This window comes from Neovison vison, chromosome 1, assembly GCF_020171115.1.
Source record: "Neovison vison isolate M4711 chromosome 1, ASM_NN_V1, whole genome shotgun sequence".
In the NCBI taxonomy this organism is placed as follows: Eukaryota; Metazoa; Chordata; class Mammalia; order Carnivora; family Mustelidae; genus Neogale; species Neogale vison.
The window spans coordinates 120,044,929-120,065,493 of NC_058091.1; the positions used below are offsets into that span (position 1 = coordinate 120,044,929).

The 20,565-nt window shown below is 38.4% G+C and overlaps 1 protein-coding gene across 1 annotated transcript; it reads right to left on the reverse strand.

Annotated features, from left to right (window-relative positions):
* Nucleotides 1–1,044: 1,044 nt before the first annotated feature.
* LOC122899871 (butyrophilin subfamily 1 member A1-like) lies at nucleotides 1,045–19,980 on the reverse strand. Its single transcript, XM_044238051.1, has 8 exons — nucleotides 19,633–19,980; nucleotides 5,154–5,435; nucleotides 4,869–5,036; nucleotides 4,513–4,533; nucleotides 4,391–4,417; nucleotides 3,603–3,629; nucleotides 3,369–3,395; nucleotides 1,045–1,948 (listed from the first exon to the last, which is right to left on the reverse strand). Exons 1-8 carry the CDS (start codon nucleotides 19,937–19,939, stop codon nucleotides 1,293–1,295), a joined length of 1,515 nt encoding a protein of 504 aa, XP_044093986.1. The 5' UTR covers nucleotides 19,940–19,980; the 3' UTR covers nucleotides 1,045–1,292.
* Nucleotides 19,981–20,565: the final 585 nt, after the last annotated feature.

A 20,565-nucleotide genomic window follows, 5' to 3' on the forward strand; every position in this document is an offset into this window, starting at 1 on the left:
GTCAGTAATGGGCTCTGGCTTCATTCTTCCTGGTTCCAATACTGGTTTTACCTATTAGTGTGTCAGTGAAATTTTGCTAAGAAGATATATCTTCCAAGAGAGGTGGTTAATGGGACTTACGGTTTAAAAATCGGTTAATAGTATGGAAAAATCTAAGTGGATTCTTCTATCTCCAGAAAGAGAGAGCTCATTTAATAAGAGAGACTCATATTTTATATCCTTGAAGACATAAGCTTATTGAAACCTTAGTTGCACTAACAGCAAAAAAACCCTCAATAGTTGTAAGAAGATGATCAGAACAGGAAAAAAAATATGTCGGTGTTAGCAGTGCCTTTCTCCATGAAGCCTCCAGATGTTTTTTCATTCTTATTTGAACATTTTTCTCTGAAAGCGTTAAGTGCAACATCAATTCTTTTTTCATTCACATATTCACATATGACACAATTCAGGACTTGCTAACCAGTGAGAATTTGTTAATAAAAAAAAGTGTGTGTGTGTGTGTGTGTGTGTGTGTGTCTTTCATCACAGAAGCCTTGGGCTCCTGCTCAAATGGTTTATAGTTCTACATCAGTCCTTCCCACTGCATGGCAAACTCCAGGTTTCAAGGTCAGTGGACATGAACCTGAAGAAAGGGCAAGCCAAACTATTAACTTTCATGAGGCTTGAACAAATTTGTGTATCTACAATAGTAGTAATATGCATTAAGGACCCACTTAACTGTGATTCTTCCCTTCAAACACCACCGCTCCTTCATATTTGATAACAAAAATAATAGGAAGAGAGATTTTTCTTTTTAATGTAGTTTTTTTTTTCAATTTATTTATTTTCAGAAAAACATTATTCATTATTTTTTCACCACACCCAGTGCTCCATGCAAGCCGTGCCCTCTATAATACCCACCACCTGGTACCCCAACCTCCCACCCCCCCGCCACTTCAAACCCCTCAGATTGTTTTTCAGAGTCCATAGGCTCTCATGTTTTAATGTAGTTTTAAAAATATTTACTTCAACACACAGTACCAGAACAGGAGAGGTCATGCATTTTTTTGGAATTTTCTTATGACAAATCGTTGCTGCTCAAAAAGACACTGTATTTCCCCAAAAATAACACAAGAGGAAATTCGCCCAGATATTTTTCAGTTGTCCCATTTCTCTTTCTGCCTTTGCCTCTCTGAAAGGGGCTGAAATCACACGTAGTAAAGCTGACCTACTCTACACAAAGACAGCTTTCTTGGAGAACATACCAATAAGAAGCTTGAGCAAGAGCAGCAGAGGTGCTGACACTTCACTTCTTATGCAGGTAATAGACGGTTAGCTTCTTGGGGGACACCCATGTCACCACTCCTTAAATGAGTTACAGAGGTATTTGGAGAAGAATCAGGACAATTTTCAGTGTCATCTGAAGTAGAGCAGATGGTCACAGATGTGCCAGCACCCTGAAGGCTAAAATAAGGACGCAGGGTCGTAGATAAGGTGACTCCAAGAAAAGAAAAGATGTGAGACCCATCAAGCATGTTGTAAAATGACAAATCTCCATCTTCCTGGTCCAAGAAAACTCCTATCCTTTGAGGATGCTGTCTCAGTGACAGTGACTCTGAGGCGGTGGGAACCTTGAATTCTCTTTCCTTGTATGTTAACACCCAAAAACCCTTCTCTGGACTTTCTACAAACCACCCCTCTCTTGTTACTGAATCTAAGCAAACACCCACAGCCCATTTAGTTTCAGGTCCAGCTTTTGTCCCCATATTGATTTCTACCTCCCAATAATGTCTCTTTGTTTCAAAGTAAGTCTTGCCCAGAACACTGAAGACAGCTTCAGATTCCTCTTGTTTTTGGTATACTGAGGCATCATGGTTCTGAAGAACATTTGGCTTTAAAGAAACTTGTTTTTTATTACCAGATATGGTGAGACTCTTATGAGCACTGCCTGGATCCAGAGTAACAGCAACTGCAGGTATGGGGGGAAATAGGTCATTTCACAGTGGAGACCAGTTGGCCTTAGGATAAATGCAAATACAGGGAAAAGAGAATGAAGGAAAATAAGAGGGAGAGCCACAGAAGAGGAGGTAAGACAATTTATGGTTTGTTCTGTGTCCTTCCTCAGGAGATATGTGTATATATCCTAGAAAGCCAAGGCTGGATGACCTTGAGTAACCATTTGTTCCAGAGGGGTTGAGACTATCTAACTGAGAGGGCTGTCTGCCTGGTCTGCCAGAGTCAGGTATTTCAAGATGGGGTCCCTCTAGCTATCCTCTAATGCTTGACATAATAAGAAAGCCCTGTCAGAGTCCAATCACAGTTATCTACTTTCATTAAGCTTCTTTGGTATCGTTTTCATTTGATATAATTTATTATGTAATTATTAAGTCACCCACTTCTCATGTATTTTTATTAGATTTCTGATGGTTGAAATTGTAGACTTTGTAGTCAGACAGTTATGAATTTTTATAATTAATTTATCCTTAGTGAGTGTGATCTTGAAACTACTTTGCTTCTCTTGTCCTTAATTTACCTTCATAATAATATATGCAATTATGATACCTCAGCATAGGACTATTGTGAGAAATAAACAAGGTAATGTGTAGAGAACTTACAACTATATCTTGCCCATAATGAACACTTGGTAAATTCTTTAAGCTTCCAATAGTTATAGTAACACTAATACCAGCAGTAATAGCAGCAGTAGTATACCTGCAGTAATTACTTTGTTTCTTCTCAAATAAAAAATCTTAAATAGTTAGAATTTTTCTCATAAGAATTTGTATGTGGGGATAGTAGAATGTGTTTTAGTTTTTGGAGGATTAAATTGACTAGGAAATATTCGTGGATGCAGGGATATTCAGAGTAAACCAGCATGCACTAGAACTGATAATCAACTAATAATTCTGGAAAGATTCCAAGATGGTTTTCCACTTACACTGAGATACAACAAGCTCCTCTGACTCAGGCCAGTGTAACAGACTTCCTTCTGACCAAATTGCTCTTTCACTGTTATTCCCATGTCACTTGAGTCTCAGATTAAAAATCAGTTCCTCGGGGAAATTCCTTAAATCTACCATTTTTTTCTCATGGAAATTTATTATTCCTTCATAAACTTCATCACAATTTGTACATGTACTTCTCCATGAAGTCAGAGATCAGATCTGCTTTATTTATTTGGCATTGAATAAATAGTTCTATAAATTAATGCTGGATGAATGAATGATATCAGAAAAGTAAGAAATCTGTTCACAGTTCAGCATGAGATTGAGACTGAACTGAAAGTCATGAAATAAATAACCAACCAGGTTTTACTGGGAGTTTATATAAATGTAAAAGTTTCTCATTTGTGTAAGAGATTATGTGGATAAAATAATAAAGTTGCTCACCTTCTTTGAATTGTTCCTTTCTCCAGTCTAAAAAGAAAAAAAATCATATGGGAAAATACATAAAGAACATGTCTTCTCAACTAGTGGGATGCTTAACCCTTATTCCTTTATTCTTTTGGACTCCCACATTCAAAATAAAATTTCTGGAATATACCACATCTCTGAAAAATGCTCTTGAAATGCCTCATAAAATTCTGGGGTACCTGAAGTCTCAAGACAACATGAGTTACTCACCAGCATACAATTTTGCTTTTCTCCAGTCTGAAATAAAATAAAGGAATTAGATTTTCCCATTCACAAGACCTTTGCTCCTGAGTATTAAATTGCTGCAACCATGTGAAATTCACATGAAATCAACCATATTAAGACTTATGATAGTGCTATATTTCTGTATTCATCACTTCAATGACAATTCTAGGGTATTTGCCTTCTTTGATCTCTTCTTTTATTTCTCATATTTCCCACATCCCACTAACCTATTGTGATAAAATATGAGGTTCTGATTTTTGGGGGAGAGGAGAAGTGTACTGTAAAGCCAAAATTTCATGTGCTGTCTGATGACTTTGAGCTTCAAAGGGCTCTAAATACCTGTAAGCTCCCCTGTTCTCACCAGATATGCCTCCACCCAGTAGAAGAAACTCCACACTCAACTAATTTTCCTATCAGTTGAGCCAGCTGAACCCCACCTGGTCACTTCCATAGAAACCAGTTACTAAATCATCTTATGGTTACTCATGGTTACTAAAAAGCTTGCCTCCCTCAGCCCCTGCTTGTTCACTCTGTTCCCAAGTGCAGCATGTGATCCTGCATGGCTTATGTCGTCCTCCTCCCCAGGATGTGAGTATAGGTGATGAATAAACTGCAGTCAAGCTCATATGTTCAGTGGTGGGTATCATGTGTCTAAATATCTTATCCTATTTAGAGTGGAGAAGCCCTCCCTCACTAACAAGGTGAACAGGAGATGATTAGAACAGAGGGACAGACAAGATGCTTGGTCCAACTATAACATTGATATTACTCACCTTGTTGATATAACTGCTTCCTTCTGTCTGAAATGGAACAACAACCTGTGAGGTGCAAAGTACATAGCATGGAGGAAGGACTTTATTTCATCTATTACAACAAGGGAAAATGGAACACTTACCAAGCTCTTTCTTAAGAAGCTCTAAAAAGGAAAGAAAACAAGTCTAAGGTTTATTTTCTAGACTATATTACCTAAGCCCAGATCCTGAATGAACTTCCACATACTTAGATCAAGAAATTCACCCTGAGAATTACTACAACCATTTTTTCTAACTCCATGTTTATACCAATGAATTTTCTCTCTCCACTGGACTCTATTATATTTTTCTCATAAAGGCTCTTGACTCCATGTCTTACTGGAGGTTGTGAGGTTGTAACTAAATGCACTCATGCCTCTCTTCCAACAGATTCCATCAATATGCTCAGCTAGAAGCCCATAAGTTCACAGATTCCACCCAGCCTGATTCACAGTTTTACCTTTGGCTTCACTTTCCTTCTCTTTTTCTTTCTGAACCTCCTGTACTCTTTTCTTCCCCTGTCGTTCTTTCCAGGCCAAAAATACAACAGCACCGAGGAAAATCCCAAGTAAGAGGAGAGTCCCAGCAAATGCTCCCTTCCAAGGAGAGGTCCTAGGGAAGAAGGATTCTGATACAGAAACACCCAAAACCTGATTAAAAACATTACCAAGCAATCTTATTCCATCCCAATTCCTAAATATCCCCTCCTCACAACTATCCTGTCCCCCAAATGAGCAACACTGACCTGGAATAGAAATGGTTTCCACCTGCTCTTGTCCAAAGAAGGGGTTCTTCATGGAACAGGACACTTCTGTCTTTGAACTGTCTCTCACAATAAGAGATGCCTCTATTTGAAACAACCCATCATCGTCTTGGTTCTCATCCTCAGAGAGAGATGGTATCTTCTCTCCTCTTGCATCTGTCCATTGTACCTCAGGTTGGGGAAACCACCCCTTGCCTGTGCATGTCAGCCTTATTCCTTTATCTTCTGGACCTACCATAAAAACACGAGGACCAGAACCCAGGCCTGGAGAGGAGAAAGTCATTTGAGACCTAGACGCCTTTGATCCAGAGTTCTTAATTTTACACAATAACACCAATGTGGGGACACGGACAAAGCACCATCATTCTTGGTGGGAAGAGAGCGTAGGGTTTCTTTTCTTCTCTCATGAAAAAATGGGTAATTGTGGCTAAATCTCAAGAAATTTGGAGCTGATACTAGGACTACTGATGCCTACCACATCTGCTCTACCCAGGGATATCTGCAATTGGCCATAGAAGGAAAAGAGCAGAGTAAATTTTACAAATGTTAAGTTCTTTCAGAAAAACACCAGGGGTGCCTGGGTGGCTCAGTGGGTTAAAATCTCTGCCTTCGGCTCAGGTCATGATCCCAGGGTTTTGGGATCGAGCCCCTCATCCAGCTCTCTGCTCAACAGGAAGCCTGCTTCCTCCTCTCTCTCTGTATGCTTCTCTGCCTACTTGTGATCTCTGTCTGTCACATAAATAAGTAAAATCTGAAAAAAAAGAAAAGAAAAAGAAAAACACCAATACTCCTATATCTATCTGTTTCACTTACTGAAGTCTTAAGGAAGACTATCTTTGATTAAATTGATTCTTCCTGTAGCAACTTCTTTAAACAATATCATTTTGTTTGTTTCCAAATTTTCTTTTTTCCCCTGAGTAGAAAATATCTAAAAGATGAAGGTTGCCATATTCCATGAAGGAGTTGATCTATTTTTATTTTTTTAACTTTTCCACTCTCACTTATTTCTTTTCTCTCTACCACCTCTCCTCTTTAACTTTGCACATGGGCCCACTAGGGGATCCATGTCATCAGCACTTATATTAAAACATTACAGTACCAGAATGTTAGAAAAATCCATTGTCTCTTTGAGAATAATGGCTATCCAGGCTTCTAAGGCTATATATTATTTTATCCTTTTAAAATTTAATATTCATGGTATGGTCCTCTTACACCTAGCTCAGTCCTACTGTGATTCCTCAGATATAGGAAATATATACAGATATATACAATAGAAATACAGATATATACTATATATATATATACACAAAAATACAGATATATACAATAGAAACCTCAGAGATCTTATCTTTTTTGACTAAAAATAAGGCAGCTAATAGTTTTTACTACCAAATCCCGACCTCCCTGGGAGGGCCACACTTCTAAAAAACAGAAAGCAATCTGAAAGACAATTTTCAGAATTGTTTGAGGGAGCTGCCAACTGTCCTGAACAAAGGAAATTAATAGAAGTGAATAAAACTGGTCATAAGCAAAACAGACTCAACTATAGAGCACAAACTGATAGTTACGAGAGGTTGTGTGTGTTGGGGGGTAGGGTGGGGGGGTGAAATAGATGAAGATTACCATGATGCACACTGAATTCTTGTATCACAATATTGTACACCTGAAACTAATATAACAATGTATGTTAACTACACTTGAATTAAAAAAAAGAAGTTAAGAGGAAATAGAAAACAGAAGACATCAAAGAGGAAAAAAAGAAACTGGTCATGAGCAAAATGCAACAGTCAAGGCCTAAGAAGAAAATATTAACAGACAAAAATAGATCTTGTGTCTCCTGGAAGAATATAACCAATGAAGTTCTAAGCTGAAATAAGCAAAAACTATACCTATGTTGAGAAAGAGGAACAGGACACCTGGGTGGCTCAGTCAGTGTCAGCCTTCACTCAGATCATAATCCCAGGGTCCCGGGATCAAGCCCCATATTAGACTGCTTGCTCAGTGGGGATCCTGATTCTTCCTCTGCCTACTGCTGCCTGTGTTTGTGGTCTCTCTCTCTCTGACAAATGAATAAATAATTCTTCAGAAAAAGAGAGAGAGAGAAAGGAGAACAGACAGACATATTCCTGAGCATAAAAACAGCTGTACTAGGTAGGTCAAGTTTAACTAACAGAAGATAAGTGTAGATATATAATCAATCAAGTGTTTCTAAAGATTGGATTTATGTGCATCAGCCAATGAACAGATATAGGAAAGGTACTGAAAAAAAGCGACATGATTTATGTGAGGTTAGTTTTGGAACTGAAAAACTTTGACCTCCTACTTAGAAGACACTAGAGTGGTAGGTATTAAGGAGGGCACATATTGCATGGAACACTGGGTGTGGTGCATAAACAATGAATCTTGAAACACTGAAAAAATAAATTAAAAAAAGGAGATACTAGAGTGGGATCACAGTAACAAGGCTCAGAAGAGTTTGTCACTCTTTCCTTCAAGACCTAATGGATTTGGATTTTTCTTATTAAAGTGATACATAAAGAAGATGGATAAAGTAAGTCTACAGATATCTTGTTGGAAAAATAAAATAAGAAGTATTAATTTAAGATAGGCCTAACACATGCAAAAATGAATAAAAACATTACAATTAAGAAATTTTGGGCAGAGAATATGGTTTAGAAATAGAAACACTGCGATATTGTCATTATAAGTGCAAAGTATGTATAATTTGCCCTGGTGTTATGAGTTCATGGAAAATATGCATTTGTAAATTGGTACAGATTTTCTACATCATTTGCTAATAGTATAGAAATAAGTGGTATAATTAGGAACAAATATTTTAAGTGTTCTATAAACTCTAATACCAAAATAATACTCATATAGGTTAAAAATATAAATGTAAAAAGCAAAGCAATAAAACAGAGATAGGAATGAACTACAACCATATGCATTTAACCACATAGAAAAATCTCACAAAAACAAAAAACAAGCAAAATAAAAACAGACAAAAGAGTCCATCCACATATGTGAAATTCATAAACATACAAAAAGTAATCTGTGAGATTAGAAATCGTAATAGTGATTACTCCTGAGAGAATCATAACTGAAAAAGAAAAAAAAATGGATTTTCCTGGATTCTAATTAAGCTCTGTTTCTTGATTTGAGTGCTGATTTCTCAGGTGTATTCACTTTGTGAATATTCATTATGTGGCATTTAAAATCGGTAGTAAATTCTCTGTGTATGTTATATTTCAATATATTTTACAGAAAAGATATTAGGAGGAAGGAAGGTGAAATATTTTTTTTTGATGTTGGTATAAAGGTGTACATCTAAGAGCACTAAAAAACTAAAAAGACATAGATAATGTTGACAGATCAGACTATGTAATACTTCTGAATTTCCATAATAATGATATGATCATAACCATGAAATCATGATCACATGATTTCACTTATATATAGAATCTATAAAACAAATGAACAAACAAACAAAACACCAAAAACAAATTCATAAATACAGGAAACAAACTGGCAGTTGCCAGAGGGTAAGGGAGTGTGGGATGGAAGAAATAAGTAAAGGAGATTAAGAGGTACAAACTTCCATTGGAAAGAAGATAGCAGAGGAATAGGAGGACCCTAGGCTCACCTCATCTCATGAACACACTGTATAACTATCAAATCACCCTAAATGTCCCCCAAATTGGCCTGAAGATGTATGGAACAAACTCCATAACTAAAGGGAGAGAAGAGCCACATAGAAAAATGTAGGAGGTGGGAGATGTGGTTTAGGGGAGAAAGGGATTCTGAGTACTATGACAGGAATGGAGCCATAGTTATGGAGAATGGCAAGAGAGAGGGAGGAGCACACAGGACAACACACAAGGAGAACATTTCTCCAAAGCCATCAGCTTAGAAAACAAGAATGGATGAATTTCATTAGTTCTTTCAATCCTATAAATTGAAAATGACAGAATGGAGATACATTTAACATGCAGTTGGATGTCAAAAGGAAGCCCAAGTAGCAATGTTTACATGGGACAAACTAGACCTTAAATAAAGACTATAACAAGTGATAAAGAAGAGCACTCTATCATACTAAAAGGGAAAATCCAATCAGAAGTTCTAACAATTGTAAATATCTATGCACCCAAAATGGGAGCACTCAAATATAAAAGACAATAACCAACATGAAGGAACTAATTGATAAAAATATAATAATAGGGTGGAGGAGTCAAGATGGCAGAGAAGTAGCAGGCTGAGATTACTTCAGCTAGCAGGAGATCAGCTAGGTAGCTTATCTAAAGATTGCAAACACCTACAAATCCAACGGCAGATCGAAGAGAAGAACAGCAATTCTAGAAACAGAAAATCAACCACTTTCTGAAAGGTCGGACTGGCGGAGAAGTGAATCCAAAGCGACGGGAAGATAGACCCCGGGGGGAGGGGCCGGCTCCCGGCAAGCAGAAGAGCAACGGAGCACAAAATCAGGACTTTTTTTTTTTTCCAATTTATTTTCAGAAAAACAGTATTCATTATTTTTTCACCACACCCAGTGCTCCATGCAAGCCGTGCCCTCTATAATACCCACCACCTGGTACCCCAACCTCCCCCCCCCCGCCATTTGTGACAACATGGATGGAACTAGAGCGTATCATGCTTAGTGAAATAAGTCAAGCGGAGAAAGACAACTATCATATGATCTCCCTGATATGAGGAAGTGGTGATGCAACATGGGGGCTTAAGTGGGTAGGAGAAGAATCCATGAAACAAGATGGGATAGGGAGGGAGACAAACCATAAGTGACTCTTAATCTCACGAAACAAACTGTGGGTTGCTGGGGGGAGGGGGGTTGGGAGAAGGGGGGTAGGGTTATGGACATTGGGGAGGGTATGTGCTTTTGGGTAAATTGGAAGGGGAGGTGAACCATGAGAGACTATGGACTTGTCCATCAACAGATGAATGGATAAAGAAGATGTGGTATATATACACAATGGAATACTATGCAGCCATCAAAAGAAACGAAATCTTGCCATTTGCGACAAAATCAGGACTTTTAAAAGTCTGTTCCACTGAGGGACATCACTCCAGATGCTAAACCGGGGTGAAGCCCACGTGGGGTCAGCGTGGCCTCAGGTCCCGCAGGGTCACAGAAGGATTGGGGGTGTCTGAGTGTCAAAGAGCTTACAGGTATTAGAACAGGGAAGCTGGCTACAGAGACAGCCGAGGAGTGAGCTCCCAGCTCGGGGTTACCTTGAACGGGTCACATGCTCGGTGAGCTCGAGCGCGGCCGGGACACCACGGAAACCAGAGTAATTGGGCATGGTTCTCTGAGTGCGCAATGAGGAGTGGGGCCCTGGGCTCTCGGCTTCTCCAGGCCAGAGACCAGGAGGCCGCCATTTTCATTCCCATCCTCCAGAACTCTATGGAAAGAGCTCAGGGAACAAAAGCTCCCGAAAGCAAACCCCTGCGGATTACTCAGCCCGGCCCCTGATAAGGGCGGTGCAATTCTGCCTGGGGCAAAGACATTTGAGAATCACTACAACAGGCCCTCCCCTAGAAGATCAATAAGAAATCCAGCCAGGACCAAATTCACCTACCAAGGAGTGCAGTTTCAATACCAAGGAGAGGAGCGGAATTCCAGAAGAGGAGAAAGCAAAGCACGGAACTCACGGCTTTATCCCCATGATTCTTTAGTCTTGCAGTTAATTTTTTTTCAATTTTTTTCTCTTCTGCTAAAATTTTTTAACTTTCACGCTTTTTTAAACATTTTTTAACTAGCTTATCTAATATATATATATATATATATATTTTTTTTTTCTTTTTTATACCTATTCTTTGTTTTCTTTTTTTTAATTTTTTCCTTTGCTTTTTTTTTTTTTTTTTCTCTTTCTTTTGAACCTCTTTTTATCCCCTTTCTCCGCTCTCACAATTTGGGATCTCTTCTGATTTGGCTAAAGCATATTTTCCTGGGGTTGTTGCCACCCTTTGAGTATTTTACTTGATCTTTCATATACTCTTATCTGGACAAAATTACAAGGTGGAAAAATTCACCACAAAAAAAAAGAACAAGAGGCAGTACCGAAGGCTAGGGACCTAATCAATACAGACATTGGTAATATGTCAGCTCTAGAGTTCAGAATGATGATTCTCAAGGTTCTAGCCGGAAAAAGGCATGGAAGATATTAGAGAAACCCTCTTGGGAGATATAAAAGCCCTTTTGGGAGAAATAAAAGAACTAAAATCTAACCAAGTTGAAATCAAAAAAGCTATTAATGAGGTTCAATCAAAAATGGAGGCTCTCACTGCTAGGATAAATGAGGCAGAAGAAAGAATTAGTGATATAGAAGACCAAATGACAGAGAATAAAGAAGCTGAGCAAAAGAGGGACAAACAGCTACTGGACCATGAGGGGAGAATTCGAGAGATAAGTGACACCATAAGATGAAACAACATTAGAATAATTGGGATTCCAGAAGAAGAAGAAAGAGAGAGGGGAGCAGAAGGTATACTGGAGAGAATTATTGGGGAGAATTTCCCCAATATGGCAAAGGGAACAAGCATCAAAATTCAGGAGGTGCAGTGAACGCCCCTGAAAATCAGTAAGAATAGGTCTACACCCCATCACCTAATAGTAAAATTTACAAGTCTAGTGACAAAGAGAAAATCCTGAAAGCATCCCGGGAAAAGAAGTCTGTAACAAAGAATGGTAAAAATGTTAGATTGGCAGCAGACCTGGCAGGTCAGAAAGAGCTGGCATGATATATTCAGAGCACTAAACGAGAAAAACATGCAGCCAAGAAGACTATATCCAGCTAGGCTATCATTGAAAATAGAAGGAGAGATTAAAAGCTTCCAGGACAAACAAAAACTGAAAGAATTTGCAAACACCAAACCAGCTCTATTGGAAATATTGAAAGGGGTCCTCTAAGCAAAGAGAGAACCTAAAAGTAGCAGGCCAGAAAGGAACAGAGACAATATACAGTAAGAGTCACCTTACAGGCAATACAATGGCACTAAATTCATATCTCTCAATATTTACCCTGAATGTTAATGGGCTCAATGCCCCAATCAAAAGACACAGGGTATCAGAATGGATAAAAAAACAAAACCCATCTATATGTTGCCTCCAAGAAACTCATTTTAAGCCCGAAGACACCTCCAGATTTAAAGTGAGGGGGTGGAAAAGAATTTACCAAGCTAATGGACATCAGAAGAAAGCAGGAGTGGAAATCCTTATATCGGATCAATTGGATTTTAAGCCAAAGACTATAATAAGAGATGAGGAAGTACACTATATCATACTCAAAGGATCTATCCAACAAGAAGATCTAACAATTTTAAATATCTATGCCTCCAACATGGGAGCAGCCAACTATATAAACCAATTAATAACAAAATCAAAGAAACACATCAACAATAATACAATAATAGTGGGGGACTTTAACACTCCCCTCACTGAAATGGACAGATCATCCAAGAAAAAGATAAACAAGGAAATAAAGGCCTTAAATGACACACTGGACCAAATGGACATCACAGATATATTCAGAACATTTCATTCCAAAGCAACAGAATACACATTCTTCTCTAGTGCACATGGAACATTCTCCAGAATAGATCACATCCTCGGTCCTAAATCAGGTCTCAACCGGTATCAAAAGATTGGGATCATTCCCTGCATATTTTCAGACCAAAATGCTCTGAAGCTAGAACTCAATCACAAGAGGAAATTTGGAAAGAACCCAAATACATGGAGACTAAACAGCATCCTTCTAAAGAATGAATGGGTCAACCAGGAAATTAAAGGAGAATTGAAAAAAATCATGGAAACAAATGATAATGAAAATGCAATAGTTTAAAATCTGTGGGACACAACAAAGGCAGTACTGAGAGGAAAATACATAGTGGTACAAGCCTTTTTCAAGAAACAAGAAAGGTCTCAAGTACACAACCTAACCCTACATTTAAAGGAGCTGGAGAAAGAACAAGAAAGAAACCCTAACCCCACCAGGAGAAGAGAAATCATAAAGATCAGAGCAGAAATCAATGAAATAGAAACAAACAAACAAACAAACAAAAAACAATAGAACAAATCAACAAAACTAGGAGCTGGTTCTTTGAAAGAATAAGATTGATAAACCCTTGGCCAGACTTATCAAAAATAAAAGAGAAAGGACCCAAATAAATAAAATCATGGATGAAAGAGGAGAGTTCACAACTAACACCAAAGAAATACAGACCATTATAAGAACATACTATGAGCAATTCTACGCAAACAAATTTGACAATCTGGAAGAAATGGATGCATTTCTAGAGACATATAAACTACCACAACTGAACCAGGAAGAAATAGAATGCCTGAACAAGCCCATAACCAGTAAGGAGATCGAAACAGTCATCAAAAATCTCCAAACAAACAAAAGCCCAGGGCCAGACGGCTTCCCGGGGGAATTCTACCAAAGATTTAAAGAAGAACTAATTCCTATTCTCCTGAAACTGTTCCAAAAAATAGAAATGGAAGGAAAACTTCCAAACTCATTTTATGAGGCCAGCATTCCCTTGATCCCAAAACCAGACAAGGATCCCATCAAAGAAGAGAACTACAGACCAATATCCTTGATGAACACAGATGTGAAAATTCTCACCAAAATACTAGCCAATAGGATTCAACAGTACATTAAAAGGATTATTCACCACGACCAAGTGGGATTTATTCCAGGGCTGCAACGTTGGTTCAACATCTGCAAATCAGTCAATGTGATACAACACATCAATAAAAGTAAGAACAAGAACCATATGATAGTCTCAATAGATGCTGAAAAAGCATTTGACAAAGTACAGCATACCTTCCTGATCAAAACTCTTCAAAGTGTAGGGATGGAGGGCACATATCTCAATATCATCAAAGCCATCTATGAAAAACCCACGGCAAATATCGTTCTCAATGAAGAAAAACTGAAAGCTTTTCCGCTAAGGTCAGGAACATGGTAGGGATGTCCATTATCACCACTGCTATTCAACATAGTACTAGAAGTCCTAGCCTCAGCAATCAGACAATAAAAGGAAATTAAAGGCATCCAAATCGGCAAAGAAGTCAAACTATCACTCTTTGCAGAAAATATGATACTATATGTGGAAAACCCAAAGACTCCACTCCAAAACTGCTAGAACTTGTACAGGAATTCAGTAAAGTGTCAGGATATAAAATCAATGCACAGAAATCAGTTGCATTTCTCTACACCTACAACAAAACAGAAGAAAGAGAAATTAAGGAGTCAGTCCCATTTACAATTGCACCCAAAACCGTAAGATACCTGGGAATAAACCTAACCAAAGAGGCAAAGAATCTATACTATAAAGTACTCATGGAACAAATTGAGGAAGACACAAGGAAATGGAAAAATGTTCCATCCTCCTGGATTGGAAGAATAAATATTGTGAAAATGTCTATGCTACCTAAAGCAATCTACACATTTAATGCAATTCCTATCAAAGTACCATCCATCTTTTTCAAAGAAATGGAACAAATAATCCTAAAATTTATATGGAACCAGAAAAGACCTCGAATAGCCAAAGGGATATTGAAAAAGAAAGCCCAAGTTGGTGGCATCACAATTCCAGACTTCAAGCTCTATTACAAAGCTGTCATCATCAAGACAGCATGGTACTAGCACAAAAACAGACACATAGATCAATGGAACAGAATAGAGAGCCCAGAAATAGACCCTCAACTCTATGGTCAACTAATCTTTGACAAAGCAGGAAAGAATGTCCAGTGGGAAAAAGGCAGCCTTTTCAATAAATGGTGTTGGGAAAATTGGACAGCCACATGCAGAAAAATGAAATTGGACCATTTCCTTACACCACACACGAAAATAGACTCCAAAAGGATGAAGGACCTCAGTGTGAGAAAGGAATCCATCTAAATCCTTGAGGAGAACACAGGCAGCAACCTCTTCGACCTCAGCCGCAGCAACATCATCCTAGGAACATTGCCAAAGGCAAGGGAAGCAAGGGCAAAAATGAAATATTGGGATTTTATCAAGATCAAAAGCTTTTGCATAGCAAAGGAAACAGTTAACAAAACCAAAAGACAACTGACAGAATGGGAGAAGATATTTGCAAACGACATATCAGATAAAGGGCTAGTGTCCAAAATCTATAAAGAACTTAGCAAGCTCAACACCCAAAGAACAAATAATCCAATCAAGAAATGGGCAGAGGACATGAACAGACATTTCTGCAAAGAAGACATCCAGATGGCCAACAGACACATGAAAAAGTGCTCCATATCACTTGGCATCAGGGAAATACAAATCAAAACCTCAATGCGATATTACCTCACACCAGTCAGAATGGCTAAAATTAACAAGTCAGGAAATGACAGATGCTGGCAAGGATGCGGAGAAAGGGGAACCCTCCTGCACTGTTGGTGGGAATGCAAGCTGGTGCAACCACTCTAAAAAACAGCATGGAGGTTCCTCAAAATGTTTAAAATAGAACTACCCTATGACCCAGCAATTGCACTACTGGGTATTTACCCTAAAGATACAAACTTAGCAATCCGAAGGGGTACATGCACCCGAACGTTTATAGCAGCAATGTCCACAATAGCCAAACTATGGAAAGAACCTAGATGTCCATCAACAGATGAATGGATAAAGAAGAGGTGGTATATATACACAATGTGATACTATGCAGCCATCAAAAGAAATGAAATCTTGCCATTTGAGATGACGTGGATGGAACTAGAGGGTATCATGCTTAGCGAAATAAGTCAAGCGGAGAAAGACAACTATCATATGATCTCCCTGATATGAGGAAGTGGAGATGCAAAGGGGCGGGGGGTTTAAGGGAGTAGGGGAAGAATAAATGCAACAAGATGGGATTAGGAGGGAGACAAACCATAAGTGACTCTTAATCTCACAAAACAAACTGAGGGTTGCTGGGGGGAGGGGGGTTGGGGAAACGGGGGTTGGGTTATGGACATTGGGGAGGATATGTGCTATGGTGAGTGCTGTGAAGTGTGTAAACCTGGTGATTCACATACCTGTACCCCGGGGGATAAAAATATATTATATATTTATAAAAAATTAAAAATTAAAAAAATAATAATAATAGTAGGGGACAGATCATTTAAACAGAAAATCAACCAGGAAACAATGGCTTTGATCGATACACAGGTCCAGATGGACTTTACAGATATATTCAGAGTATTCTATTCTAAAACAACAGAATAAACATTCTTTTCAAATGCATATGGAACATTCTTCAGAATAGATCACATATTAGGTCACAGATCAGGCCTCAACGTGATTTTTCTGATCACAATGCTATGAAACATGAAGTAAATCACACACACACACACACACACACATACACACAAAGTCTGTAAAGACCACAAATCCATGGAAGTTAAACAACATGCTACTAGCCAATGAATGGGTCAACCAAGAAATCAAATCATAGAATAAAAACACACATGGAAACAAATGAAAATGAAAACACAGTGGTTTAAAACCTGTGGGTTGCAGCAAAAGCTGTACTATGAGGTAAGTGTATACCAATACTGGCCTACCTCGAGAAGCAAGAAAAATCTCAAATAAACAACCTAACCATACACATTAAGGAACTAGATAAAAGAACAACAACTGAAGCCTAAAGACAGTAAAAGGAGAGCAATAATGGAGATTTGAGCAGGGGCGCCTGGGTGGCTGAGTGAGGTAAACGTGCAACTCTTGTTTTTGGCTCTGGTCATGATCTTGAGGATCATGAGATCAAACCCTGCACTAGAAGTGGAGCCTGCTTCAGATCCTCTCTCCCCTTTCTCCATATCCTCACCAACACCTGTTGTTCCTTGTGTTGTTAATGTTAGCTCTCCTGACAGGTTTAAAATGGTATCTCATTGTGGTTTTGTTTTATATATCCCCAATAATGGGTCATGTTGAGCATCCTTCAATGTGATGTTGGCCCTCTGGATGTCTTCTTTGGAAAAGTGTCTATGTCTTCTGCCCATTTCTTAACTGGATCTCTGTTTTTTGAGGGTTGAGTTTGATAAGTTCTTTGTAGATTTTGGATACTAACCATTTATCAGATGTATTGTTTACATAGTTTCTTCTATGCTTTTTTTGAGCCAAGCTGGTATCCTTATAATTGTTTTAAATTCTAGTTCAGACACCTTACTTATATCTGTATTAATTAAATCCCTGGTTGAGAGTTCTGCCACATGTTCTTTCTTTTGGGATGAAGTCCTCTCTCTCATCATTTTGTTCAGAAAAGAAGAGAAGAAAAAAAAGAACACCAAAAACAGAAAACAAAAATCAAAGAGAAAGAAAAGACACACACACACACACACACACACACACACATCGCCAACAATAAGAAAAACCAAAATAAAAATCAAGAAAACCAAATAAAAACAAAACTAGATCCTGGGTGTATTTTGGTCTACTTGCTAAAAGAATCTAGATCCCAAAATAAATAATAATATTAATAATTATTAATAATTAATATTAATATTATATTAATATTATACCAATAATATATAATTATATAATTAATTATATTATATTAATAATATTATTAATAATTAATAATATTAATAATGTAGAATACATTAAATTATATAAATGTAAACTATATATATTAAAATAAAAAAAATAAAAAAATTGGAAAATGTAAGAAAATAAGTGAAAAAAATAATTTCAAAGAATGAAAGTGAAACTGAAATTAGATCTTATTTCCCCTAGAGCTGAAACTTTGTAGCAGTCTGTGATCAATAAACTTGATGTGACCAGTTATTTGTGCTGGTCTTATGGGGGATGGACCAGCTGCCTTGAGTCTCACGATAACTTGTTTTAGTAGAAATGCGTTTCCAGGGTGGAAGAGGGTAGGGCTTGGTGTACACAGCTCCAGCCTCCAATTAGTGGTGCTATTTTGCCCCCTGAAGTCTTTCAGCACTGTTGGGCATATGAAAATGGCTGTAACCTGCTCTCTAGCCTCAGAGCTGAAAGTTTGGACCCCTTCTCTTCAGTGAACCTTCAGAGAAGAGCAATCAATCACCCTATTTGTGTCCTCAGTTTCCCTATGAACCCTGGATTTACCCTGTCTGTGTTTGAGCCTTTTTATCTCAGGTGTGCCTCAGAGTTTGTAAACTCTAATTTTCAGAGACTGCCAGATGGGGACACATGTTGTTTCTCTAGGGAAGGTTTTCACTAGGTTTGCTGGCCTATCCCAGGAAAGCGGTCAGAGAACAGCCCAGTGATTTGCAGTTTATAGCAGAAATCTGGCACCAGGACCTGCTGCTCTCCGCTGGATTCCCAGATCCTATGCCTGGGAACAGCACAGCATCTTGATCTTGGTGCCATCCATTCTTCCTGTGACCTAGGGAATCCTCAGACCATACTGTCCCTCCTGGGATTCTACCCCTCTTCACCACTTGGGCACCTGTAAGCCAGTCAAGTCCCCCATGATAGCAGACCAAATTATGGAAGAAGCCAAGTACCCATCAACTGATAAGTGGATAAAGAAGTGGTATATATATAATGGAATATAATTCAGCCATAAAAAACAAACAAACAAACAATGAAATCTTGCCACTTGCAATGACATGGGTGGACCTAGAGAGTATACTGCTAAGCAAAATAAGTCAGAGAAAGAAAAATACCATATGATTTTACTCACATGTGGAATTTAAGAAACAAAACAAAGGAGCAAAGTAGGAAAAAAAGGGGGAAAAAAAAAAAGGGGAGAGAGAGAAAGAAATAGTCTTTTAATTATGGAGAACAACCTGATGGTTACCAGAGGGGATAGGGGTAGGGAATGGCTAAGTGTATGTGTATACAGTATGGCAGATATATATATATATCTGCCATATAAAATTACTTGACATTTTAATGTGTTGCTAACTGTGCTGAATTAACTATTGCTCGAGTTTTCCTCTAAACTTTCCCCTCTCTGATTCTGGCCTCAATCCTGTGATGACAAGTTTAATTCTCTGCAATACCAGTCCACCCTGTCACAATCCCCACAGTCACTTCCTCCAAACTGTGCATTCAAGACTCAACCACTGACATTCCAAGCTGAACCTCTGTCCATCATAGCAGCCAACTGGGATTCTGGTCCCTGCCAGTAATGGTACATTTTTGTCCCTGCCAGTAATGGTACATTTTGGTAGTTATGATGCCTTCTTTCAAAATGTGTGAAAATACACATACCAGGGAAATAAATGATCTATTTGTATATTAGATATTTGTGGAAGTCATTAAATTTAAAAGTACAGCACAATATATGTATGAAAAGATTAAGAAAACTTCAGGTTAAATACAGTGTCTAGGATGTTGACCAGCTCCAAGAATATCTGCCTTTTTGTCTGTGTTCTGTTCATCGCCCCCCCCCCACCAAAATCAAATGCAGAACACTTAGATTCCCGTGGAGTGATCTGTAGTCTCAGATAATTACTCACCGATCACCTTCAGCTCCAAAGTAGCTTCTTCAGAGTCACTGCCTTTTTGAAAAAAACACTTGTATATTCCATTGTCTGAGATCCGGAGACCATAGATTCTCACAGCGACTCTTCCCTCGGTGATGTAATCTTTCACCAACTCTGCTCTCCCTTTGAAATCTACCAGCTGTTCTCCTGCCTGCTCCATTCCATCCTTATACACGTACACAGCCTCTGAGAACTCGGAGCGGAACCACCTCAGCTCCATGCTCTCCACATTCATGGCTGGAGACACACGGCAGGGCAGCACTATGTCTGTACCCAGCATGGCAACAATTGGCTCTGATGGGCCAATGACCAAGAATGAATCTGTGGAACAGAGCCACCGTGAGAAGAATATCAATGACCTTCCTGGGCATTTTGGAACACAGCATCATTACTGGCCTAGTAGAATCCCACAGACATTCTGTTATTTGCGTATCAGTTCTTTGCAGCATATATTCAGGCTGAAGATGGCAGTGAACAAGACAAAGGGCATCTCTACCCAGTCAACAGGCTAATCTCTTATTAAACAAATGATTTTTAAAATTGCAATGGTGATAAATTCTATGAAGAAGGAGGGAAGAGTGCTGGGAAATCATGAAACCAGAGTTTTTAATTAGGTCTTGGCCATCAGAAAATGCATTTTTCATGAAGGAGAGGTCTGAATGAATTAGAAAAAATAATTAATGAAATAATTCCACCTGATTCTTCTCTCTCATTCATATAATGATTTAATTGCCCTCATGTATGGGCAGATAAATCACTCTATTGAAATAAGGGATTTAGAATTAACCCAGGTATATATTGAGTAGTGATGGAGTAATTTAATCCTTCTGTTCAGATAATAAAACAATCTAAGCATGTAAAATAAAAAAAAATATTGTTACCTGAGCCCCACATGGACACTTGGAG